General features: G+C 58.6%; 2 protein-coding genes across 7 annotated transcripts in view; both read left to right on the top strand.

The window, feature by feature from the left end:
- SPOCD1 (SPOC domain containing 1) overlaps positions 1-18,328 on the top strand; it is a 47,797-nt gene extending 29,469 nt beyond the window's left edge. Inside the window, exon 17 of the mRNA XM_040974037.1 lies at positions 17,805-18,328. Coding sequence (XP_040829971.1) covers positions 17,805-18,328 — 524 coding nt within the window. The remainder of the gene's footprint in view (positions 1-17,804) is intronic.
- ADGRB2 (adhesion G protein-coupled receptor B2) overlaps positions 17,924-26,757 on the top strand; it is a 33,565-nt gene continuing 24,731 nt past the window's right edge. For all 6 annotated transcript variants that reach the window (XM_040974108.1, XM_040974107.1, XM_040974105.1 and 3 more), the window contains exons 1-2: positions 17,924-18,400; positions 24,915-25,779. In XM_040974108.1, coding sequence (XP_040830042.1) covers positions 24,930-25,779 — 850 coding nt within the window. In that variant the 5' untranslated portion in view covers positions 17,924-18,400; positions 24,915-24,929. The remainder of the gene's footprint in view (positions 18,401-24,914; positions 25,780-26,757) is intronic.

Here is a 26,757-nt window from a genome sequence, read left to right as displayed (position 1 = left end):
TGCAAAGGCCTGTTCCCGTATGTGGATAGGCATATGCTGCCCACCCTGTGGCTCGAGTGTGTCTGGGAGGATGTCTACGTGCTTGTGTCCACCTGTGGTGGTCAGGATGCTTGCTGGGGTCTTGGGGGTTCTGTTGGCGCCAGAAGCCAGAGTCCTCCAGAGGATGGGATCAGGGTGGGGTCAAGGCCACCCTGCTAGGGGTCTGCTCATGGCCGCGGCTGGTGGCTCCTCAGAAAGGGGCCTGCAGGTGAAGTTGGCCTGATTGAAAACCAGGCCAGGAATTCAATGTTGCAGCTGTTATTCCCCTGAACTTTCCCAGGAAAAGCCCTAGCCTCAGGCCCTGTGCTGGTGCCCTCCCCCCCCAGCCCCCGCCTGGGACCCACACACCGTAAAGTGCCAAAGCCCAAGCTGCATCGTGCAGACGCAGACGTGTGAACCTGACTGCTGTGAATATAAACAAAGTGTCACACAGGACACCACACACAGCCCCAGCCCTCTCACATGTCCACACACCATGGCCTCCTAGATGAGTGCCAAGCCTGAGGGCCCGGAGTGGGTGAGGGGCAGGTGAGCAAAGCGGGGCGAGGAAGGGGGTGCAGAGGGGATCCTACGGCAGGTTCTTCCTCCCCCAGCCTGGCCAGATTGAGGAGGCTGACAGGCCCCGGGAGAGCCGTCTGTCACCACTAACCCATCCGCTGGCAGGGCTCTACAGAGAGGCCAAAGGAGGTCAGGAGGCGCACCCCACCCCCTGACGTCTGCCACGCCCCATCCCTGCTCTAACCAGAAGGGGCTGCTCCGGGGCCTCAAACTCTGAGTGAGGACCCGCTGAGACCTCCCAACACCACGGACTTGGGTTTGGGACCCTCACAAAGCTAGGGCTGGCCTTTCAGGGACCCCTCACAGGCCCACCCACCTCTCCCTATGTGGTGAAGCCCGGAACAGCTAAGCATGCCCTTCAGGAAAACAAGCAGAGGGGCTCGCAAAACCTCTGCCTGCCATCAGCAGTCAGCCGCCCTCTGCTGTCTCCATTTCCTCCTTCCTTTTCCAGTCATTCATTTGTTCACCTGTTCACTCAGGCACCATCCATTATGTCCTATCATCCCTTATATAAGACACCTATAAAGATTCAAACTGCATGATAAATAGACCACTTACAGCAACTTTGAAGTAAACAGTCACAGAATTGCCAACTTGGAACTTCGGGGGTTAAGGACATGAAGCCCCCTAGTTCCCGGTGATCACCTGCCATCTGAGGAAAGGAGCGGAGAACCCTGGAGGAGGAGGTGGCTGGAGCATAGGGCTGGTACCACCGCTGCGTCTTCCTCAGTCTCTTGAAATGAAAGAGAAGGTGCTTCCTCTGCAGCTGGAGGGAAAAAAGCCAAATCCCAGGATAATAGATAATAATAGCTAACACTTACACATTCGCACTCGGCGCCAGGCACTGTTCTAAGCGCTGTACAAGAATTAACTCGGGGCCTCCCCGAGACAACTCTGTGTGGTTGTGGGCACAGGGAGGTCAAGTTCCTTGCTCAAGGTCAAACAGCTTGTCAGAGCCCCCCCCCGACCCCTCAAGATATAAGGGGCAAGAATTCCAAAGGAGGCCTCTAGCCCATCCTGTGCCCCTCTTTTCCTCCCACCTTGGGCTCCAGTCCTAGAACGCAAGGGCCTAGGATGCGCAGCCATGGACACATCAGTACCTCTTCCAGCAAAACCACTCTCTGGGCCTGGAAAGGCAAGCTGTGCATGGGAAAGGATCCACACACATCCCCTCCCCCGCTAAACCCAGGCCCTGGAAGCTGGCCTGGGGCTGCCTGGGCAGCCAAGTCTGCCGTCCACAGCCTGGAAGGGGGCAGAGCTCCAGGTGAACATGACCCTTTGGACCCTTTGACCTTCTACCCAGTGCAAGAAGAGCACCAAAGTGTGTCCCGAGTGAAGAGCTGGGCTGGGCGCGTGGCCCAGGTGCCCGGGGCTGAGAGTCCAGTGATCCAAGTCTCTCCGGGAGGGACTGGAGGAGGGGAGGGGCTGGATTGGACTTCCCCCCTCCCTTCTGCCCCATGGGAATATTCTGTGTCCAGCTTCAGGTTATGAGCTGGACATTCCCTCTCTGCTCACCAGGATGACTCCTAACCTGCCACCGGGTCCCTCTGTTCCCCCAGCCACCCCCACCCCTCCTGCAGCAGGGATTAGGCAGAAGGAGAGATCGGGGTAGCCTGTTTCCTGGCCCCCAGGATTCCTGTTCAGTCCCCAGAGACTTTTCCACGCAATTACACAGGCCAGGAATTTCGGTCTCCAGTGCCAGCCAGACCCTTGTTATGCAAATATAGGCAAATGAGATGCAAACAGAGCAGTCCCAGATTAACAGAGAAATCCCTAGCAGCTGGAGGAGTCACCGTTAAGTCAGCTCACTCCAGCTTCTCCCCAGGCTCCCCTGGCTTAGCCTCAGCCCCTGGGGGTCTGTCGGGCTCCGCCCACTCCTGGCCCCAACCTTTCTACTCACTTCAGATAGAGCAAGGACCCGGACAAGGCGGGTCTCTGGGACCTGCTATCCTCCAAGTCACCATCTCTGCCCTTGGCCCCACTTGGAAAAGATTCTGGAAGGGAGTGAGGTGGGGACAGGGATGGGGTGAGTGGGGCTCGGAACGAGACTGATTTTGTACTGTCACACAGAGAGCTGAGGATGTGAGCCGCCCTATGGTACATGCCCACTCATTCACACACGCTACACACACACACAGCCATACCAATCTGGCAGGTGCCCCCTCCCTCCTGCACGCTATAAATGAGAGCCAGTCCTCAACAGGCTGCTGAGTGGGAGGGCGGGCTATGGCCCCATCCTGGGGTCTGGCAAGGGGCTGGTGGTGCTGCTGCAGGAAGAAGACCGAGGAGCAAGAAGCTGGGATGGGTGGCTGGGAGTGTGTGGACGAAGCCCACCAGGGGCTTGAGGCTGCTGTCTGTGCCCTCCAGCAGTCCTGGGGAGTCTGGCCCCCGGCCCGCCCAACCAGTCCAGGCCCAACTTCTAAAAATAAGAGCCGAGGATGGGAGGCTCTGGTTGGTTCTGCGGGAGCCTGTTGCCTTGGCAACCTCTTCTCCGAGGCCTCCCTCCCTCCCCCCCGGCTGGGCTGCCCCGTCTGGTTGCTGGTCCCTGTGCCAGTCCCCTGCACTGGGCCCCTCCACACCAGCCAGCAGCCCTCTGATCTGTCCTCATGGGGAGGGCTGAGCAGGCGGGGGCTGGCGTGGCCCTGGCGGGAGGACCTGGGGGAGCTGGGTCGAGCACAATGGCCTGTGTGTGAGGCTCCTGCTGGGGCCGGCTGTGGCACTGTAGGGTGTGTGGCTATGTGAGTGGCAGCCAAGCAGGCTAGGTCCATGCCTGTGACTTGACTCTCCCTGCTGGAGTCCGCTTGCATTCTCCAGGGATCCGTGTCCATGCTTGTGTCTGTGTCAGGAGGAAGGGCCCCAAGCGCGTCCCTGTGGTTTCCCTCTCTCAGCCAGCTCTCCCCACACCCTGCCAGCCCTGGTTTTCCAGGGTCACAAGCAAGGAGGGTGCAGGGGTGGAAGGAGCCAGAGGTCAGGCCAGCTGCAGCAAAACACCGGATAAGACCCAGAGCTGCGGTTTAGAAGGGTGTGGGGGCCGTGTGTGTTCTGAGTCTCCTGGCGCTGCCACCCATGTGGCTCCCTGGGGCTTGAGGCACCACAGGGGCACCCCACACACACCTCTCTCCAATTAATCACCCGGGCCTGTCACTCCTCCTCCAGTCGCCCTGCCTCTGCGTCTGGGCTGCCACCGGGGCCTGGCACTCCCGGTGTTTCTGTGGCCCATGCCCCACCTGTTGCCTGTGTCCCTGTCCTTTCTCCGTTCTGTGGTTCTGCGGCTGTGAAGGGCTCTGTAAGGCCCAGCTCAAGTCCTGTCACCCTGGACAAAGTGCTGGCTCTTTACTCAGCCTGGTCTCGGGTGCTCCTTGACCACTCCCTGCCCAATGCCTGTATTCTACTTGAGGCCTGTTAACCCTATCACACAAGTCACCAGTTTCTGCAAGAGGCCTATACCATGAATCGTCTCTCTTCTAGGCTGAAGCATCCCCAATGCATCACCTCCACCAGGAAGCCTTCCCTGACTACCCCCTTCTCCATAACGCACGTTTTTAATGACTTTTTTTTCCCCATTGAAAATTTGTAGAAAATTTCAAAGAAACTTAAAGGAAGAAATTGAAATGAAAAAGCCAATCACACTTAATCCTTTCTGTTAACTCTATTTCCTTTCAGGCTTTGTTTATACGTCTTGCTAACATTTTTTTCATAAAACGGAGACGATCCTATCCATATCGCTCTATATTCTGCTTTGTTTGCCTAATCATTGTATAGAGAACATTCCCCCAGGTTATTAAAAATTCCTCAAGAACATGACTTTTAATGTTTGCACAATATTCTTATATATGGATGTGTCATCATTTATTCATCCAAACCTCCACTGCTAGACAGTTATGTTGCCTATGATGTTTCACAGTTATAAATACCAGCAAAGAAGCATCCTTGCTCGGAGTTTCTTTGTTTGTTTTAATATCTTTGGCTATTTCCTCGGAGTAGATGAATGGGACCGCAGGGCTGTTGGCGTTTGAGGCTCTTGACACCATCGGCCAATGGGTTTGCAGAAAATTTGTTGTGATTTACCTTCTGTCAGCGGAGCCTGAGAACACCCCAGATTCTGGTTCTCATTAACAAGATGCTATCTTTAAAAAAAAAGGAACAAACAAAAACAAAAACAAAAACCCCCGGATTAATTTCAAAAGGTCAAAACTGTATTAACTTGTTTTCATTTGCATCTCTTTGATTACTGGTAAGAATAAACCTTTCCTGTCTTCTCTTTTGTGTCCAGCAGGATGGCTGGGCTGAACTGTAATTATGCATCTACCTGCTGCCTTTTCCTTGCCAGCTTGGGAGCAGGCAAGGGGACAGAGATGCGATCTTAGAGGACCATGATGTATCAAAGCAGGGATTCTGTCCTCAGCCTGAGCACTGGGTCAAGTGGCATCATCAGTTCGGAGACTTAAACGCGGGCAAACTGCTCTAGCTGTGCAGGTGTCAGCTGGCACGTGCGCTAAGTGGGTTTGAATGAGAACTCAACACTAGGGAGAGGGGAAGGGGCCCAGAGAGGGCTGTGAGCAGTGGCTGTCGTCATCATTGTTGGGTTCGTCACTGTCATTGCTGGCCATTGAACAGAGAGGGAGTGCGCCTGTGCCCTGTAGCACAGCGTCTCCTCCAGGTCTTGGCCCCCTGCTCCACGGAGCATCTTGGAGACAAACTCCTGCTCGGGAAGCCCTCACCCATCCTGGCTCAGGACGTGTTCCAAGACAGACACGCACAATTTCCCCGCACATTACCGGCCTAATGATACTGTCATTGGGAGTCTGGAAATGAGGAGAAATCGGCTTTTTCTAGATAATTAACATGAGTGATGGGCTGTGAGGTGCAGTAACAGCACCCCCCCCCCCGCCCCAGGGAGAAGCAAGATTTCAGGAAAGTCAGCCAGGTCATCCCCCTGTTCCCCAGAAGTCCTGTGCTTCTTGTTCAGGCAGGCTCAGCCTCTCTCCCTTCCCCACTGGTCATTCCTTTAGGGATTCCTTTAGAAACTGGGCCCTGGTGGCCAGGAGGTTCCTGCTTGAATTTGCCCACAGTCTTTCATGCTGTGCTTCGATGTACCTCTGTTATCGTTCTTGAGATGTCCTTTGGCCCTAGGGAGAGTGGAGGTGGGAGCACCTGGGTGAGGAGGGGGGCTGCCTCAGGTCTGGTGAAGGTGTGTGTGATGGGGAGAGGTGGACAGGACAGGAGGAGTTTGGTGTAAGAACAGAAGCCTGAACACTGATCCAGCTTGCCTGCCTGCCTTCCTTTCTTCTCTCTCTTTTTAAATGATTTATTTATGTATTTCAAAAGCTGACTTACAGAGAGGCAGAAGAGAAAGAGAGAAAGAATCTTCTTCCATCCACTGATTCACTCCCTAAATGGTCACAACAGCCAGGGTGTTTCTTCTGTTCTCTCCCATGGTTCAGAGGCCCTAGTACTTGGACCATCTTCCACTGCTTTCCCAGACACATTAGCAGGAAGCTGGATCAGAAGTAGAGCAGCTGGGACACAAGACACGAACCTGTGCACGTGTGGGATACCCGAATTAGCTGCAGGAGATGGTTTGCCCCACTGAGCCCCCAGTCTTTGTCCTCTCTGGTCCTTCCATTTCTGAGCTGGGTTCAGCAGGCATGGAGTGAAACCACTTCAGTTCTGGTGGGTCAGCTGGCCCCAAAGCACACAGGAGAGGGCGTGGTCAGTCACAGGAGCTGGGCCATCCCGAGGGGTCTGGGAGGATGCATTCAATGACAAGGAGGGCAGATGGAAGAGTACAATCAGATTAGGCAGCACGGTTAGGGGTTGGTAGGTGTGGCAAATGGGACCACAGGTTCAGGGGCCATGATGGGGATGAGGCAGGAGAAAGAAAGGAATCTGGGAGGCCTGCAGGGCATAGGGTGAAGGGCAGCAGAGGCTGGGAGCTGGAGCCTTACTCAGAACCATGGGCAGCAAAGGGCGGGCCTGGTGGGGTTTGTGCCCGAGGCAATTGCTTGGTTGGGAGGCGGTGGGCTGGAAATGAGAAGGGCAGGCTTGGCAGCTGCTGTGGTACTGAAAAGGGAGGTGAGTTCCAGAGATGCTAAGAGGGGAGACCAAGGAGCCCTGGGGTCTACTCCAGGAGCCCTAGATGAGTCTCAGCAGGGCCTCCTCCTCCCCCCACCTGAACCCCCAGTGGCTCCCAGAGCCCCAGAAATCTGAGTTTCCAAGGTGGAACTGGCCAATGCAGCCTCTGCTCCCCCTCCCTGCTCTGGCCCTGTGGGGTTTCCTCATTAGCCTTGACCTTGCGTCACGCATTTCAGCCTCCAAACCTTTGATGGTGTTCTCTGCTATCCAGTCCCTCCAAGTCCTTCTACCACTTTCTCAGCAAAATCAGTCCTGCCTGCCTCAGACGCCCTCTGCCTCCACTTCCCCTTCGGCCTCCTTTCCTCTCTGCCCCTCTTTTGGCTCTGGGGCAGAGCATGCAGCCAGCACAAGCAGGTGCTGAACCAGCCTAGGAAGCGGGTCAGAAGCCAGCTCCCAGCCCCGGGGGTCTCCAGCAAGGGCCACTTAGGGGTGAGCAGTCCCCTCTACAGCTATCCTTCCTGGGCCTGTTACTGCTCCGAATTAGGCACCAATTTGCCCGTGTAATTATTTGCTAATTGGCATGAAAGCCTAATGTAATTAGTTGGGCCCCTTATCTGGGAGCCTGGGGAGCCAGAGGCAGTGGGGGGCCTGCTGAAGCAGGGTGCGTCTGGGAGGCAGGGAAGATGGTTTTGGGAGAGGAGACCCTGAGCTATAGCAGGGCCCAGGCAGGGTGTAGCAGAAACTGCGGCTTCTCAATGGCTCAAAGGACTGTTGGGGACAGGCTGTTGCCACCCATCTCACAGATGGAAAAACCAAGGACAGAACCTTGTGGGAACTGGTGGCAGAGGTGGGCCAGATGTGCAGGGCTCCTGCCTGTAGGGACTACACTATGGTCTTGCTGTGGCTCAGGGTGGCATGGAAGGGAGCTCACAGGTGGTATGTCACTGGTTGTAAAGTGTACAGGAGAGGGCGTGGCCAGTCACAGGAGCTGGGCCATCCCGAGGGGTCTGGGAGAATGCATTCAATGACATAAAGTGTCTAGGGTGGCTGGTGATGCTCGTGGCTGTGGCAGCGAGGGCTGTTCGGAGAGCTTCTCTCAATCCGTGATGACACTGGTGTTGAGACCAAAGCTGATGAGGCTGGGAAGGCTCTTCCTCCCTGCCCCCCCACCAGCAGATGGATCCTTGTCTCGGCCCTACCTCTCCCTATCTCCCTGGGCAGCCTCTGGAGCAGGTGCTGGAGTCACTCAGACCAACTGATTGGGAAATGTTCAGGAATCATACTGGCTGGCCAGTTGACTTAGCTTTGCTCATTTAAGTTGGCCACTTGAGGGGGTTTGTACTACTGGAATGGCAGATAGTGTGGGGCAGAGTGACACCTTTCCACTCCCACAGAACCCATCTGATAACATAAAGCAAAAACTCGCGAGAGTCTGATTCTGAGTGAGCTGGAAGACCCCGCTGCTTCAATGTTACCCTTCCGATCCTGAAACAGTGGAAACCAGGTCTAAGGGGCCTCCAGACCTCATCCAGGTTCCTCACTCTCTGGAGTTTGTCACAGCGAGGGGAGGGGAGGGACTAGGGATCCAGTCCTGCGCTAAAGGAATGAAGCACTAATGGTGGAAAAGCAGGGATAGTGGTGGGAGGCAGGGACTGCAGGAGGCACCTGTCAGCAGTCTAGCCTGTCTCAGGTGGCAGCCTGGGATGGACCAGAGGGGCAGCTGGGACAAGAATCGTTCCCCCCTCCTGGGGAATGCCCTTGTAGTTCTACAGCCCCTCCTGACACCTGTCCCCAGCAGCCCAGCGTCCCCAAGTCTCCTCTGAGCCCGCCAGCTGCTCCTCACAGTCATCTCCCACATCAGGTGCCAGGATGCCGTTTTCTTTAATCCTCATCTTTACCCAAATCCTGTCTCCCGGTCACCGGCTCTGGCTGTCCTGAAGGCACCTCAGTGCAGCACATCCAAAATAGAAGTCATCGACTTCCCAGGTCTCTCCCTCTGAGTAAATGGCACGCTCCCCCCAGGGGCCTTGCCCTCTCCAGCCCCTCCCTGTTTGGACAGATCTTCCTCCACGCATCCTCCCCCATGTGTCCGCTCTGAGGTCACCTCAGAGACACCTGCTTCGACCCCCTTTGCTTGCTCTTCCTCAGCCCTTGCTGGCCCCTCTGTGCTTGTATAGGTGCCTACGCTCCACCTGCCTTCATCTGGCCCTCCTGGAAGGTAAATGCCCAAGAAGCAGAGTACCTGCCTGGGCAGTCCCTCGGGGGTCCCCAGCTCTGACCGTGCTGGCAGACGCTTCAGTGAGCACTCAGTGCCTGTTCAGTGAACAAATGAATGAGCCCATTGCCAGTCCTCTTCTGCACCCCTGAATTCTGAAACCCACCTCCCATTGCCTCTAGGACAGTCACCGCTGCGCTGCTTTCCTGCCCACAGCCCTTTAGGGTGCTCTGCTGCATTCAGAATCTCATTGACTTCTGGGTGCACCTGCAAGGCCCATCTCGGCTTCCTCCTTGGTTGCTCTTGTCCTTTAGGCATCCTGCTCTCACCTTTGTGCCCAGCCAGGTCCTGGGAGGAGGGGGTTGAGGGAGACAGGAAGAAGCATCTCCTAGCACTTGCCTGCCCCTGGCTGTGGTTTACATCTATTGGGAATGATCAGATTTGGGGTCTTTGTTTTCTGACTCCAGCCCTTGACCTTGGAGGTGAGGGTGGGGTTAACCACTTCTACATTCCCAAGGCTGATGGGGGCCCAGGCAGAATTGAAGGGACTTGAGGAAGTCAGGGTCACCCTGATTCTATGGAACTTCTGAATCCTGGTTGGATTTAGGCAAGGAGGTTGTTCAAGTGAGGGCAAGGACTACACACCAAACTGGCTGAGTGGGTGAGCACAGCGTAATTGTGTGTGTGTGTGTACTTTTGGGTGTGGACCAGGACCTGTTCCACATTCGTGCCTATGTCAGGATATGACCAGGAGGGATGCCTGGATTGGGGCACCTACGTGCAGGTGCCTGTGTGGGGCTGGGCTGCTTTTTGCTTGAATCTCCACAAGACGTTGAAGATCTCACAGCCTGGCTGGCCCATTGCCCAAGATGGATGGGCTGCCCCCTTGCCCTCAGCAGAGTGTCAGTGAGAAATCCAGCTGCTCCGCCCTTCTTGCTAACAGCCCATCCTCTCCAGCCATTGCCTCCGGAGAGCCCATTGTGCGCCTGCGGGTCGGCGAGCATGGGTCTGCGAGCACGGCTGCTGGGGCCTGGTCAGGGAGTGTCCAGGGCTGGCAACGGGCCTGGGGGTCCTTGTGAGTGGAAGGTGGTGTGTGCAGAGAGCGGCACAGCAGCGGGGGCAGCAGCTGGCTCCGCACGCTCGCACGCGCTCATCCTGACAGCCGTTTCTCCCACAGACACACCCACCCTTGCAAACACAGTGGAGACACACACACATTGACACCCACACACTCTCACACATGCACAGGGTCTGGAACACAACACACAAGACCCAGACACGCTCAGGCAGTCTCGCTCCTTTATACACACACACACACACACACACACACACACATTTTTATTGATGTATTTGAAAGTCAGCTAAAGAGAGAGTTGAGATCTTCCACCTATTGGTTCATACCCCAAATGGCTGCAATGGCTGGGGGTGGGCCAGGCCAAAGCTAGGGGCCTAAAGCTCCATCTGAGTCTCCCACATGGACGACAAGGACTCAACCACTTGGGCTGTTTTTGATGCTTTCCCAGGCACATTAGCAGTGAGCTGGGTCAGAAGCAGAGAAAGCCATGACTTGACCCAATGCTCCTTGGGAGTACTGCTATGGCAGGCTGGGGCTTAACCCACTGCTTCCCAATCCTGGCCCATTCTCCTTCTTAAATACTCACAGGGGCAAATACATGCCTCCAAGCACACCGGCACATGCCCTACTCTCAGAGATGCTTATACAGTGGCAATGACCCATGAACCCTCAAGCCTTCTGATACACTCAGAACCCATGTGAGAGCTTGCACACAGAGGAAAATCACAAAACATTCACACACAGGCACACAAACAGCAGACACAGTGTCAGCCACATGGATGCCTTTGAAATGCAAATCCGATCTCTTTTGTGATTTGTGGTTCAGTGGCCCTGTGGGCTGGATGGTTGCTGCCCAGCTCAGGGCTCTTCCCTTGACACCTGTCTGCCCCCAACGGAAATTAAAATTCATTTCAGAGGAGACTCCTGCGGGGCATCCCTGTGTGCAGTGTGCCAGCCTCAGCGACCAGAGCAGAACGATCCCCTGGTCTTTTCCTGCTTTGTGACCTTGACTTGGTTGGCTCTGGTTAATCTCCAGGCTTTCACAGGAAGGAGACCAGCAGGAAGCCAGGCCCAGAACCAGCCAACCTGGTTAGAAAGGGAGGTCATTGCCAAGGCCACAGCCTGGGAGCTCGAGAGACCTTGCTTTGAAGGATGAATCCCCAGAATCCCTAAAGACCAATCCCAGTGCCACAGGCTGTCCCACACCCATGCCCAACCCCACACCTGCCAAGCAGGGTCACATAAGAACCTATTGGAAATTGAGGGCCTGCCAGCACCCTCTGGCACACACCACAGATGCACATGTGCATGCCAACTATTTACATAAGACATGGTCATCCCACTGCCTGTGCCCGCACACAATAGAAGGCATACGCACACCTCTCCATCAACACACATCCACATTCACAGAGGCATAAGCCACAGTTAACACAGGGAGACACTGCACTGGCTACACACACTCTTCTATGACACAAGCACCACCCTGTCCACACACCTCACAGTCACCCAGGCACTGAGGATGCCCCAAGCGTCACACGTGTGTGCATTCCGCGCGGCTGCACATCCACAACATAGAAAAGCAAAGCACTGAGACGCCCCATGCCCTGCAGGCAAAGACACCAGCACACACTCAGGAGACAGCCCAGAGCCAGCTCCAGGCTCCTGCCGCCCAAGGCCCAGGCAGACACACAGCAAAACTGCGCACAGGCACACCACGTCTACACAGACTCCCCCCCTACACACTGACGCACGCCGCCGCCCACACGTGTACCCGGGCTCAGCCCCACTTACTCCCACTCTGACACGCAGAACACTTGCTCTGCAAGGCACTTGCAGCAGGGGGGCTCTCTCCATCATCCACACCTTATGGGAGCCTTCCCCCACCCACCCATCCACAGGCCCGATGCCCTGGGTGTACCCCAGGTCAGAACTGTGCCAGGGTGGGTGGGGGAGATCGCAAGCCCTTCCTCCTTCCACATGCAGCAGTGCTGGCTTTACAGCTTGCCTGAGGTCCTGTGTATTCAAGCGAGGGGAAGGTGTGCACTTGCACCTGCCAGCGAGGCATGGAGGGTCATTGGTCCTGTGCATTGCTCCTCTATTCCGATTCCTTCCTCCAGAGCTGTGTTTCCAGCCTTAGCTGCTTCTTGCGGGGGAGCAAAACCCCAAAATACTTTTTTTTTTGCCTAGTAGGTGCTCATGCTGCCCTCTGTAGTGTGGTGGTGATGATGAGGAGGAGGAAGCAAAGACTAAGGCAGGGTCTGGAGCAAATGAAATGAGGCCACAGCTTCTATCCTATCTCGGCCTCTCTCTAAATCTGCCGCCCCCCCCCCCATGACAATTTCAGGGCTGTTCGGGGACTAACTTACTAAGTGAGAAGCAGCTGGCCCCATGTTGGGCGTACAGCGGATGGTGGGGTTGTTTTCATGGACGGGCTGGGCCCAGGGCACCCCACCCCTGCTATGAATCTCTTTGTGTGCTGCTTGGCACAAGCCCTGCTCTGCAGGACCCAGGTGGCACAGAGCCTAGGAGTGAGAGGACCTGGGGTATCCCAGTCCCCGCCAGCCAGTGTGTCCCATACCTGCTGAAGAGTGCTCCAGTTCCTGGCTGCCTGCTGAGTTCTCCACCTCTCCCCGTTAGGAAGTTTGCTCTGGCACCTCAGCTGCAGGGTTTGGATACAGGGCATGGTGCTGTCATCTCCGACCCTCTGGACTCACTGCCAGGGCTCTCTGTCCTTAGGGCCTGTAGCAGGAGAGGATGGGATTAGACCTCAGGAAGAACTTACAAAGGACAGTCAGTCGTGGCTTGCTTCAGGGGAGGGAATGTGTCTAACTTCAGCTTAGAGCAGGAGAGAAGAATGAGAAACAAACCAGTCAAGTCCCCATTGGAACAGAAAAACGTGTGTATGTTTGTGCACATGTGTGCCTGTCAGTGTGTTATATGTGAACCCCAATGCAATGTGTGCACAGGGATGTGTTTACCTGTACATGCAGGCAAGAAAACAGGGAATGGGGGCTCTCAAGTAAGGAGAGGCAGGCTGCCGGGAAGGCGGGGCTGGTTTCAGGGATCCCCGTGCTCCCAGGCAGGACCTCACGGGCAGGAACGTGGCTCGTGGTAGCTGGGCTCCTCTTGTGGCTGTGAGCTGGCATCCAGGCCAAGGCCCCAGCACCCAGCACAGCCCCTGGCCTCGAGCCAGCTCCAGAGCAGCTCACCTCCACGGAAGTGACCCTCTCTGGCCACGGCCCTGTGGGAGGACATCCCCTTCATCGTCCCACATGACCCACATCAGTGCTGCAATGTGGGGCCATTGTCCCCATCTCACAGAACACTGAGGCTCAGACAGCACAGAGGCCCTGCCCTGGGTGGCACGACTAGTGAGGAGAGGGGCAGCCTCCCAGGCCCGGGGACCCCAGAACCTGGGCTCTTCCTTGTGCATCACAAGGGAAATTGAAACCTGGATTTGCTAAGGAGAAGCTCATGTGGACAGGGTGCCTGGTTGGCTTCTTGTCAGCCAGTCACGCAACAAGTATGGATTGAGAACCTACCTGTGGGTCAGCATCGTGGGGCAGTAATGCACTGACGGCCCATGTAAATGTAGGTTTGGGTCTCAGCTACTCTGCTTGCAATTCAACTCCATGCTGAACTTCCCGGGAAAGCTACAGAAGATGGCCTAGGCACTTGGGCTCCTGCTACCCATGTGGGATCCTGGATGGAATTCCTGGCTTTGAACTGACTCAGCCCTAATCTATTTTTTTAAGATAACGAAGAACCTACCTTGTACCTGTCATGCTGCTAGGTGCCAGGGGACTCGGTATATCCTTCCATGGAGGTAGTATTTATGAATGGATGGGCAAAATGTCTGCCTTCATACAACTCACACATCAGAGCAGAGAGAGATGGGTGGTGTGTGTATAAACTAACAACCTCTGTTTTCAGAGTCATAAATGTAGTCAAAAGGAAATATAGTAGGGGCCTGGGATGGAGCAGTCAGGGGAGACCTCGTAAAGGAGGTGATATCAAAGTTGAGACTTCCCTGGTAAGAAGCAGTCAGCTTGGGACTTGCTGGTGGGGAGGGTTTGGAGTTTCCCAAGAACAGCAAGGCGAGCATGGGGTAGGGAGGAGGTGGAGAGTGCAAAGTAAGTCTGGAGAAAGGGTGAGGCTGTGGTGGGTGGGCAGGGTCCCATGTTGAGGGGGGGTGGGAAGCTGCTGGGGGGGATGAAGGAGGAGCACTCCATAAATGAAGGGTCCGTGCACCCCAGCAGGCTGGACTGAGTAGGGGCAATGGGGATATGGAGATGGGAGCCCAGAAATAAGGGAGAAGATGGGCCCTGAGTCATGGTCATGGTGGCTGGGCTCCCATGGAAGCATGGGGAATTTGGAGAATGGATGCTTTTGGAGATAGTAACAACTGATGAACTGCAACACAGTTAAGTTCAACATTTATCTGTTGAATGAGTGGATGACCGAATGAAGTCGCCTCTGGATACCAGGCTTTGTAAACACCTGTACACACCCTCAGGTAGGACATGTACCTGGGAAGACCACCCAAGACCCTTCTGCAGGGATTGCCTATTGTTGGAGAATGCTGCCCATCTTTTGTGGGTTGGTCCTGCAGGATGCATACTGTTCAAAGCCATGAAGGGTTGGTCTTGTGAGCTCTGGGCAGATCCTGCTGAGAAAATCGCCATGTGGAGTGGGGTATCTTGGATGCATTAGAAGCACCTGACAGGTATCTGCAAAGAGACCTTGGTGCCTAGAGCCACAAGTGGATGTAGGTGCTGGCAAAGTGGCAATGGTAGCCAGGGATGAGGGGCACCCTAAATCCCACCGGCTGGAAGACAAACTGCCTAGGCTCTGGGCCAAATAAATCATTGGGAAGGGAAGACGAACATTTTCTCATCTGTTTAAAGGGCAATGAAGCATGGCAGCGGCTGGCCCAGCGGGAGGCTGTGGCCACGCAGCTGCGGCCACGCAGCAGAGGCCATAGGAGCTCTCAGTCTTCCACCCACCATCCCCTACTGGGCTGCCCCTCTGTGGCCTCGTTCGTGGGCTGTGCCTCCTCCCGACCAGGCCGTCAGGGCTGGTTATTGCTAACAACAGTATTCATTAAGCAGCCATAAAATCATATTTAGAAGGTCCCATTTGGGGGCAGGGCCCTGGCTAATCCACACCTTCTTTCCCACGGGAGCCCAGCCACCAATGCCACATCCCCGATTAGGAAACGGAGGTCCAAGAGGCAGAAGAGGCCTTCCCAAGGTCACCCTTCCCCATTGGGGGGTGCTAGGGAAAGAATAAGGCAGAGGGCTTGCATCCAGTTTCTTGCTGGGAGGGGCTCCTCCACTCCATAATGGGGTGGATGGGTTGGAGTCCTTGTCTTCTGTCCAGGGAGAGAGGAGTGCCGTGCCGTGCCGTGCCGTGCCGAGGGGGTGGCTCCTGCCTTTGATGCTGTGTGGCTGGCTGCTAGCCCTGCCCATGCCCTGGCTCTGTCCCAGGTTCCCTGGAGGTCCCTCCTGGGGCTAAGACTGGTTCTTCCCACCCCCGCCTGGGCCTTTCAAAGCAGAAGTAATTTTTCTTCAACCAGCTGGATTTGAATATGGAAACGATTTGTAATTACTCCAAGTCCTCCCGGGCGACATTAGCACCGGAGTGAGTCTGGAAGGGCAGGGGCTCCTGGGAAAGGAGGCACAGAAGCCCTGATGTGGCGGGGAGCCTTCCACAAGGTGGGCCACGATCTGGCCTCCTTCCACAGGAACCCTGGGAGCTCCAGCTCTCCTCCCCTAGCTCTGGCAGCCTCGGTGAGCCCCCACTCCCATGTCTCTAGAATTCCGCACCCCCCAGGGGGGGCTGGGATATCAACTCTGCCTGTCTCTCAAACTATCTGACACCTGTCTTTCCCAGGATGCACATTTCTGTGGCTGAGTGTACTGGGCTGAGAACTCCAAGGGCCACCGAAGAACAGAGGGACAGACAAAAAAACTGCTGTGTCTCTGGAGCCAGCCCCTGCTATCGCACCCCCTCACCCAGCTGGCTCCTGCCATGGGGAGCGGGTGGGGGAGGAAGGGGAAAAAGGCCTAAGGGATCCAGCTGCATCACATCTGCAGGAGACCTGCCTGCCTTTCTATGGGCTCTGGGTCTCTAGTATGCTAATGATCATGAATATTCATCAAGAGGCAGGCAGGCTCCCTGGAGGGGGGAAGGGGCTGAAGCAACGGAGGGAGGGAGGGATTGTGTGTGTGAAGGTATACTAAAGGAGTCTGAGGGCCCCATCCTGGTGGGCAGGCCACATCCCAGCCTCTGTGCCCACTTTGGGGTACTCCTCTTGGTCGTGGGTTCTCCCAGTGTCCAGGGTGGTTTTGCACCCTCTGCAGATGGCAAAGCCTGAACCTGCTAACTCTGAGAAGCGAGGGTGTGCAGGAGGGTGCCCAGCAGGAACCCAGGAATCCCCAAACTCAGAGATCTCCAAGATACTCGCGTGCTAGAGGGTGCCTGGCAGGAATCCAGGAGGCCAGAGGCCCTGTGGGGGAGGCGGAGAGGTGTTGCCCATCCCTCCTCCCTGCCTCATACAGCCTCATAAATCCCTTGAGGCGACGGGTGAGATTCTTTCATTGCCCCTTATTACCTCCTTCCATTAAAGTCGATAATCTCTCACAATCACTCACAACAAATGTCACCGCCACTGCTGGGGGGAGGCCCGGGGGAGGGCACACGGAGTAGGGCTCTTGGTCTCCACTGGCTGCTGCTCCTGGAGACAGGTGGACTCTGCTTCATCGGCCCCTCCCAGCCCCGTCTCTAGGGCTCTCCGGGATTGGGTGGCAGGTTGGGCAGCCTCCTGGCTACAGCACCTTCAGAAAGTCCCGTCTTGAACCCATCCCACCCTCTTGGCAAAGCTGCCCCCTGCCGGCTCCTTCTCGGTCCACAGTCGGCCGATTAGCCAATCTACTTGTCTTGGCTGCAACAGCGGCGTGTCCCCAGCCTGTCCACCTTGCTGGTGGCAGCATGCCCAGGCCACAAACCGCCCGACCAGGGGCTCTGAGCCATGGGCATCTCCCTGGGCACCACCCTAACCCTGTAGGCGCAGGCTCCACCCTACTGCTCCTGGGCACAGTGCCAGCATGGGGAAGGGGTGGGTCTCTACATCTCCGCTGCTTCCACACAAACAGATGCAACATGGGGGCGCCCCTGGCACGGGGAAAGGCACTAGTGGGACTAGAGAGGGACTCAGGGAATACATGTAACACATGCACACGTGTAGCATCCCCGTGCCTAGGGACATGCAACATTGCAGAGAATGCACCAAACATGCCACACTGCAGTGTACATACATGGCTCCCACATAGCAGCTCCCGGCAGCACGTGTGGCACCTGTAAGCTGGGACACATGTAGCATCTCTAAGCACCGGAATGAGCACACAGGCATCCAGGACCTGGGCACATGCTAATTTTCTATGAACGCATGTAGTTCTTCATGTACGGGAACCGGGCAGCACTGCAGGGCACGCTTAGGGCACCTGTATGCATATGCAAAGTTCAGAGCCCACGAATGGCACCTGCATCCACAGCGACACGCGATATGCAATGCAAACGAGGGGGCAAACGCTTCCGTCTCCGGAGGGACTGGGGGGCGGGGAGCGGGAGACCCTGGTTGCGCGCGCGTTGCCTCCGGGCCCGGAGTGTGGCTGGAGAGGCGGGGTGGGGGGGGGGAAGCGTCGCGGATCGCCTCATTCTGCGGTCCAGGAGGCCGCGGCGGGCGGGGCGGGGGCTTACCTGGGGCCCAGGGCTGGGAGGAGGAGTGGGGCGGGGGGGAGGGCGAGATCGGCTCGGCTGGCGCTGCTCCCCCTTTAACAGGAGGCGGCGCGCGTCGCCCCCGCCCCCCGCCCCTTCTCCCGCGGCTCCCCGCGCCCGGCCTGGCGCGCGCCCCCTCCCGGGCCCGGCCCGCGCAGGCGCCGCGTCCCGCCTCGGCCGTCACTCGGCCCGGCGCGCGCTGCGGGCAGCGGCCGGAGCGGCCGGAGGAGCCCGGGGCGGCCGCGGTGGAGGCGGCGGCGGCGCTCGGACAGCGAGGAGGATGCGGCACCGGCGCTTACAGCCAGGGGCTGCGGCCACCGCCCGCGAATAGGAGGCGGCGCGCGGCGCGGGCGGCGCTCGGGGAGGGGGAGCGGGAGGCGGCGCGGCGAGGAGGAGGCGGCGGCGGCGGTGGTGGCAGCGGCGGCGGCAGGAGCCCGCGCCCGGCCCGGCCCGGCGCCCGCCCGGCCCCGCGCTGCTCCGCGCTCCGCGGCGTCTTCTCTGCACCCTTCGCTCGGCGGGGCGGGAGCCCCCGGCCCTGCGCGCGGCTGCAGCGAGCTGCCCAGCGCCCGGCCCGGCCCCCGCCTTAGGGATGGCAAACTTGCGCCCCGTGGCCGCCCCCGCCAGCGCCGGCCCCCGCTCCTGCTGCTGACGGCGCCCAGGTGAGTGCTCGGGCCCCAAGCCCCGAGCCAGCTCCCCCGCCACTGAGTCCTCCCGCCGCCGTCCTGAGTTTCCGCACCGGCCGGGACTTGGGGCGCTCCCCCAGCTGAATTCTCTGCTGAATTCTCCCCCGGCCTGAACTGAGTCTCCGTGTAGCTAGCGCTCAACCGGCCCCCATCCTTTAGGGAACTCCCAAACCTGGGGCGGGAAAGGGGGGAGAGATGAGGCCATTTTCGACACTGACGAGCCTGTTTCCCACCCCTCCCCCATGCCTGGGCCGACCCCCTTCACCCAGCTTGCTAAACCTCCCTCCCCCCGGAATCCTAACCCAGGCCGTGCACCCACCGCCGTCTCAAGTCCTCCCGTAACTCGCCCTGGATTCCTGCGATGCGTTCCCCGTTCCCACCCTTGAGGAGAGCCTTTCTCTCCAACCTGCGGCTCTGCTGTGCACCCCCTGTAGCCCCCATCTCTCCTACTCCGGATGCCGGGCCCCGCTCCTCTCCCCGACTTGGTCTCTGCCCGGAGTCGTTGTTGTCCCCTTAGCCAGAGTTATTGAGCACCCCCGCACCAGCCTCCCCTCTATTTCTGTCCCGAGTGCCCCCTCCCCCATATCTGCCCAGAGTCCCGCCTTCCCTCGCCCATCTCTGCTGCAAGACCCCTCCCCCAGCCTAGAATTGGGGCCGCGTCCCCCGTGTCTGCTCCAAGCCCCCTCCCCTCTAGCTCCAATCTCGGCTGGACCCGCATCCCTTGACTTCCTGGGTCCTTCTCAGGCCAGGGACTCCGTGTCCATCCCCCACCCCTCTCCTCCCACCCACCCGGGGCATGGAACCAGACTCCATACGCACCCTCCCCGCAGCCCTGGGGGCCAGCATGATTTGGGGCGTCGTAGGCTGTGAAGTTGGCGGCTACTCTTGCAGTCGGTCGGTCCGAGGGTACAGCCGCGGGAAGTCCTTCGCGCCGCGGCCAGTGAGGAGCGGGCGACGGGTCGGTTGCCCGCGGTCGTGGTGGGGGGGAGGGGTGCCCGGGCCGCGAGATGCCACCCGCCTGCCCGCCTCGCCAGCTGCCAGCCTGGTCCCTGGGCGTTCTCTGGCGCCCCCTGGCCGCAGTCTGGGACCCGCCGCCCCTTCTCCCGCCGGCAGCCCCGGGTTTCCGCAGCCCGAGCCTGAGCGGTAGCTGGAGGATTGGCGCTGGAGCGCTGGGGAGTCCCTGGAGAGAGGAGATTGGTGGGTGAGCACGGGTACCGTCTTGCTAGGTGTGCCCAGACACTCCTGATCGGCAGGCCATATGCTCTGAGGGGCGGCTGGGGGGGGGGGTCATCCCAGCAGCAAGTCCCGACACCCCCGCCCTGGAAGACGTGAGGCACAGACCAGCAGCACTGGCCTCTGGCATCAGCTGAGTCTGCTTGGACTCTTCGAGGCAGAGGCAGGTGTCCCCAGGGGACCCCTGTCTGTCTACCCCTTGGTATTTCCCACGAAGCAGGGTAGGGGTCCAGGTGAGTTCTATCTCTTGCAGAGCCTGGGATGGGGTAACCACCTCCTGGGACACTGTCCCCTGTGGGCACTCTGCATGTCACCTCGATGATGGTGGTCAGGAGGGGTGTGGGGGGGTGTCTCATCCACCAAGATTGTCAGAAGAGATCTCTTCCCCCCTTCGCTTCCTCCCCTGGCACACCCCTCCCCCATTGCTCTTGTGTGATGTGTTTGTGGGTTACATCTCTGTCACACAAAGGGAGATCCAGCTGGCCTCTAACCCTCCCCTCCACCTTCTAAGCAATGTAGCTGGCCACTAGAAACCCCGCTTTGGGGCAGGTGCCTGAGCTCTGTGGACTGGGCAAGCCATGTAACCCTTCCAAGCCTCAGCTGACCATCTGTAGGATGGGCACAGGGGGGCTCCTTGCCTCCCGTGGTTGTTAGGAAAATGAAGTTAGCTGGTGTGGAGCGTCTGGCACCCAGCAGCGCTCAGTGATGCTGTGTCGGCTGCCGCTCGTCAAAGCCAAGGTCAGGCCCTTCTCCATCCACACTTCATCCCAGAACAGAAAGGAGAAACATGTTCTGGGGGGGTTTGCTTCAACCCCCCCCCTTCAGTCCTTCAGGATGGCTTAGTCCCCCAACCTCCCAAGGGTCCTCCAGCAGCTGTGGGAGCAGGTCTGGCCAGGGGGTATCAGTGACCGGTGGGACAAGGTCCCGTCCCAGGTCTTGGTTTAAGTGTAGGGGCTGGGGAGGAAGGATTAGTACAGAGAAGAAACCCAAGTCAGAGACCCCTAAAGGTAGGTGGCCTGTTAGGGGGTCCTGGAAATCGGTCCCTTGAGGCCCAGAGAAGCCCCTTCTAGAAGGTTGGATGGTATCAGGACTTTTGTAGGGCAGGTTGGGTTCCAAGGCAGAGGTAGGTGGCAACCTTGCCCCAGAGCCTGGCCGGTGTGGTGATGGGGAGGGATGGGGCTCGAACCCTTGACGGGCAGTGTGGTCGGACCTAGGTCTCACGGTGGTGTGGCAGGCTCCCAGCCACCCGCATGCCCCCGGACGGCCCTGACACGGAGGAACAAAAGCATGAGGTTCCTGTAGCAACGGCTCCAGCTGCGGCAAAGTTCCGGGGAGGCAGGCGGAGGGTGGCTGAGTCACCGCCCCCTCCCCTGTTGGCCGCACTGCTCCACCCCCAGCGGCCGGGGGCTGCCCCTCAGCCCCCTCTCGCTTCTACCCGCCCCTTTCTCATCTTGGGGGGGTGCTAGAAGCCCCCCGAGTTGCCCATGTAGCGACGGAGGACCCCAGAGTGGGTCGCTCCCTCCCAGCGGCCCCGCCCACCAGCCCCCCCACCCTTGCCCACACGATGGAAGCGCATACACTCCTCGGGTGCTCGAGCTCCGGAAAGAGGGGTCCGCGAAGGTTCTCCTCCTCCATCGGTGCACCGCCCGATAATCCGTGGAGGCCCCACGTGGGGGTCCGGGCCTGCGTGGCGGCCTAGGCTCAGCCCGGCAGCAGGCGCCCAGGAGGCGGAGGGTGAGTGACGGGCCGGCGAATTGGAGCTGCCAGGTGGATAAACGCGACGGATGTGCGCGTCGCCGCGCCCCTCCCCCACCGCCCCTCCCCCGCCCGCAGCCTGGGCTCCCTGCGTCCCTGCTCACCGCTGGCCTGACCACCGATGGCAGTCAACCCGGGAGATCTGGCCCTGGCTCTGAGGTGCTCCCACAGGCCCCCAGCTTTGGCTGGGTCCTCCCTCAGAAAGCCTTTGATTTCCTTTTTTTTTTTTTTTTTTCCTCTTTTGGTGCAGATGGGCAGCCCAGAGGCTGCCCAGACCTGTGATGTCTGAGGGGAAGGGGTCCCGGAGTGAGCGTGATTGGAGTGGTCAGCGACAGACTGAGCAAGCCATGCAACCCTTCCATGCCTCAGTTGACCCTCTGTAGAATGGGTGGGTGGGTGGGGGTCCTTGCTTCACATGATGGTTAAGAGAATGAGATTAGCTGCTGTGGAGTGTATGGCACACAGCAGTGCTCAGTGAGTGATGCTGTGTGTCAAGGCCAAGGTCAGGCCTTTCTCCATCCATGCTGGGGGCAGTGAGCCAAGGGAAGAGAGGTCCTGAGACAGCCTGGCCTCTTGACCCCATCAGCCTGCTGTGGCTGCAGCCCTCTGTCTGTCTCTGGTTCTTGTGCATAGAGGAGTCTGTGGTCTCAAGTGGGCTTGAAGCTTCCGAGCCCCTTTAGAAGCTTAACCCAGAGGGACTTCCCCGAGGCAGAGGCATGGAGGACCTCAGCAGGCAAGAGGGGGTGTTGGTGAGGGTCTGAGACGAGAGAAGAGGGGCGGGGGCAGGACCACGTGTAACAGGCTCTGGCCTCACATACCCTCAGTGAGTGCACTCCGTGTCCACAGGAGCAATGAGCAGTCCCCAGGGCAGGATGGAGACTCAGAGAGGGAAACTGAGGCACAGGAAGGCTAATTGTGGCTGTTGCGCATGGGCCACCTAGGAGGCAGGTGCCCCATCCACGTTAGCCTTTCCAGGTCGAGGCTGGGAGTGAGGTTCTGGGTCAGTTTCCTGAGGGGCACAGGCACTGGCCACATGCACCCAGGAGGACTTGGAATGATCGTTCAGACTCTGCTTGGGTCTTTGTGGATGGGTGCAAGAAAAGGGAGCCTTGAGTGACAGAACTGTGAGGGGCACTGTCCTCAGAGGGAAATTCCGGAGTAGAAGGGAAGGGGCATGGTAGAGGCTGGCTGGCCAAGGGCGCTTGGGCCTGGGCTTGGCCAGGGTTTACGGGTGACTCAGTTCTGCAGGAGCCAGGGAATTGGGGCCTCTTGGTGGGGTGTGGAGGAGGGAGCAAGCAGGGCACATTACACCTGACAGGTGGCTGTCATGTGCTGAGCCTCAGAGGGTCAGGCGTGTTTGTTCACACTCAGGAATCTGTGTGCAGGACTCTAGCCCTGTGTGCATGGACGTGCAGACACCGGGGGCATGTGAGGTCACGTGCCTGTGGTCTGCACCCATCTGTGCACATGGGTATCTATATGTGGGACGTGTGTAAACATCTTTGTGCGCATGCCTACTTTTGGGTGTGGTGGTCTTTGGGCCACCAGGATGTTCAGGCGTACATAGCTTAGAGTGAGTGTGTGTCAGGGAGGGCAGTTCTCTGCTCTGAGTCGGGAAGGGGAGACCAGTTATAATGAGTCCCCCTCCCCGATGTGAGCCGCAGCCATGGCCTGAATTTTGGCAGCCTGCTTAAAAATAATTGGGGGCAGCTGGGGGGGATTGGATGTCACTCATCATCAGCCACTGGCTTTGCTCACTGCTGCTGCTGTAGCAGGCTGGGCAAGCTGAGCAGTGTGGGACAGACGTGATGTGGGGTGGGAAATGCTGAGGAAGGGGGCGCATAATGCAGCCTTGCTGAGTAACTCCAGGGGGCCTCTGGAGGAGGGGAGGGTGGCTGAGTGGTTGAATGGCATGCCTTAAGCTTACTTCCCTTCCTTATCATCTGCCCCATTGCATGTGTCGCTGGGAAGCCAGGCGCTTGCTTGCACCTGCGGCTTTGGCCTGGCTCAGCCGCCCAGGGTGTGGGAATGTGGGTTCCAGGGCTTGGGGAGTCCCGTGGCTGCAGCCCAGGGACTGGGACGTGGGGATCCCAGTCCTCTCCTTCTTCCTCTCCACTGTTGAGATTCCTGAGTAGCCAAGGGGGAAATCTGTCCCCAGGGAGCAGCTGTGTCTTGGGAAAAATGAGCCACACCTGTGAATTCCCCTATGCTTGTGATTCTGTTCCCAGAGCTAGTAGCTTGCCCATCTGGCCTGAATCCCGAGTGATTAGCGAAGGGAGGGAGGAGAGAAAACCCTGGACCAGGTGGGCGAGAGGGCAGTCCCAGCGGGTTTCTCTCCTGTGATCCTGAACTGGTGTTGAGGTCTGTTCTGTTGTCCCTGAACAGCTGGGCATTAAGGGCCAGCCAGTGCTGTGAGCTTGTGCAGTAGAGGGAGGAGGAAGACGAGGCCATGTGGGTCCCTTCAGGCTTAGGACTGGACATGGGGCTGACCCTGGGCCAGGCTCCCTTACCTAAAGAGTTGGAATGGAGGTTGTCTGCTGTAAGCAACGGCATCCCCCTGGCCTGGAGGGTGGGGATACCCATGTCGCTCTCCCCTCCCCAGCCCACTTCACTTGGGCCTGACTGCTCTGTAAGTCAGGGTGGGGCACAGGGCCTAGCTGTCCTCCCCGACTTGGAGTGCATGGGCACGTGCTGGGAGCCCAGCTTAGTGTCACTTTTGAAGGGAAGGCAGAAGTCAACCAACTCCTGTGCCCACTCTTAGGAGCCTTGAAAACCCACTCCCAAGATTGAGCCCTGGGGAATTAACAAAGGGCAAAGGTCACAATAGGCCAGTGGCTTCCCCTGGCTTGGAAGGCCCTGAGCCAGACCTTGCAGGATGAAGCCACACAGGGGGAAGAGGGAAAGTCGGTGACTGGCTGCCCAGGGGCTCGAGCCTGGCACAGCTTGTCTTGTGCTTCTTGGTCTTGGTCCAGGCAGGTTCAGCATACCGCCCACAGGGTTCTGCCATCGGTACAGCCCAGGGCTGTGGCTCCACCACTTTCTTGCCTACTCAGTGCAGTGAGTGAGCATGACATCACTCCAGCCTAACCCTGATTGTCGTCCAACCTACTTGCTTGGACCATTACCGTGGGCTTGGCACGTGCCACGCCTCACAGCTAATGTCACACACTGGGACGAGAGCAGCCCCGGTAGGGAATAAAGCCAGGTGGCGGGGCCGGGGCTGGATTTGAATGTGTGATAGACTGATGGGCTAAGATAAGAGCGGACATTCCTGATGGGCTTTCTGCATTCCCAGTGCCTTCCTGTGCCCTCATTCCAGCTCCTTCTATCCTCTGCTTGCTCTGTTTTACAGAGAGAGCAAGTGAGGCTCTGAGAGGTCTGAGACCCCACAGGTGGGCCTGGGTGGCAGACAAGAAGATGTTCTTAGCCGTCAGGCTAAGGTCTGTGTTGGGCAGCACCTGCTGCTACCTGTGCTGGCCGTGACTTCTGTCTCTCTCCACAGGGCAAGGGACATAGGATGACCCCAGCCTGTCCCCTCTTACTGTCTGTGATTCTGTCCCTGCGCCTGGCCGCTGCCTTCGACCCCGCCCCCAGCGCCTGCTCTGCCCTGGCCTCGGGAGTGCTCTACGGGGCCTTCTCGCTGCAGGACCTCTTTCCTACCATCGCCTCGGGCTGCTCCTGGACCCTGGAGAACCCCGACCCTACCAAGTACTCCCTCTACCTGCGCTTCAACCGCCAGGAGCAGGTGTGCACCCACTTCGCCCCCCGCCTGCTGCCCCTGGACCACTACCTGGTCAACTTCACCTGCCTGCGACCCAGCTCTGAGCAGGCGGTGGCCCAGGAAGAGTCAGAGGTGGGGCGGCCAGAGGAGGAGGCGGTGGCGGCAGCAGCAGCAGCAGCGGACGAGGAGGCTGCGGGGTTGGAGCTGTGTGGCGGCTCGGGCCCCTTTACCTTTCTGCACTTCGACAAGAACTTTGTACAGTTGTGCCTGTCAGCAGAGCCCTCTGAGGCCCCACGCCTGCTGGCACCCGCCGCCCTGGCCTTCCGCTTTGTGGAGGTCTTGCTCATCAACAACAACAACTCCAGCCAGTTTACCTGCGGCGTGCTCTGCCGCTGGAGCGAGGAGTGCGGCCGGGCAGCTGGCAGGGCCTGTGGCTTTGCCCAGCCAGGCTGCAGCTGTCCTGGGGAGGCAGGGGTTGGCTCCAGCAGTGGCAGCGGCAGCACCACCACTACCACCACACTGCCGGGTCCTCCTGCCACCTACACCCTGTCCAATGCCCTGGTGCCCGGGGGCCCTGCCCCGCCTGCTGAGGCTGATCTGCACTCTGGGAGCAGTAATGACCTGTTCACCACCGAGATGAGATACGGTGAGTCTGACCAGGACCCAGCTGGGCCTGGAGGTGGGGGAGGGAGGGGGTCGTGGTGGCTGGGGACTTTTGGTGCTGCCACCTCTGTGCTTGGCCTTCTCCAGATGTTGGGGTCATTGAGTTGTGTTGGGGTGAGATTGCCCTCTCCAGGGGAGTTTGCAGACTGGGTGGTTGGATGGGGTCACCCAGATGAGGAGGTGTAGAATGACGTGCCAACTCAGGGAGAGGACCCATTCCCTTTGACCACAGCCAGAGTGGCTCCTAGAAGGAAGTGATGTCAGAGCAAGGGACCTGAAGGACAGGCAGAAGTGAGCGAGCCAAAGGAGTGAATGGTGAGGGCCTTCCAGGCAGTGGAAGCAGCGACAGGCTGAAGCCAGGGTTATCGTGGCAGGGCCTGGCACTGTATACTGACAAGTTTGCCGGAGACCGGAGGGAAGCAGTGAGCAGGGCTATGTTCCTTCCCACTCGGGTCAGGGATTTTGGCAGTGGCCCCAGGGTCAGAGGGAGGCAAAGCCGAGTGTGCAAGAGCTCCAAGGCCGCCCTCCAGGGCTGTGCTGGCTGGGCTCCCAGCGTTCCCCGCTCCCCCCTCTGGGCCTGTGTCTTCTGGGACCGAGTTCGCCAGCTGCTAGAGCTTCCTGCTGACTGGGCAAAAAGCTCTGCGAGTCCTCCAGTCCTGCCTGCTCCGCTCCCACCCCAGCCCCCCTTGGCTGCATTCATCGACCCCGCCTCCTGCAGTGTCAAGGCCCCAAGCCTTTGGTTGGGTCCACATGCCTGCTGTGGACTGGGTGCTGGGCTGCAGTTAAACAGTGGAGGCCGAGGCCGTGGTGGTGGGAGCTGCTGGTTCTGGTCCCCAGCTCTGCTCCTAGTTGCGAGGCCTCTGTCCCTTTCTGGGCCTCATCATTTCTGGGTGGGGAGTCAGGAACTTGCCTAGTTTCAACAGGATCTCACTGAGTGTATTCCAAGGTGGCAGGGACTGGT

Source organism: Ochotona curzoniae, unplaced genomic scaffold (assembly GCF_017591425.1).
Source record: "Ochotona curzoniae isolate NIBS_2020 unplaced genomic scaffold, NIBS_Ocur_1.0 contig_2404, whole genome shotgun sequence".
Classification (NCBI taxonomy): domain Eukaryota; kingdom Metazoa; phylum Chordata; class Mammalia; order Lagomorpha; family Ochotonidae; genus Ochotona; species Ochotona curzoniae.
The sequence above is the reverse complement of the archived record's forward strand: the minus strand, read 5'-3'. Positions and strand labels throughout refer to the sequence as shown.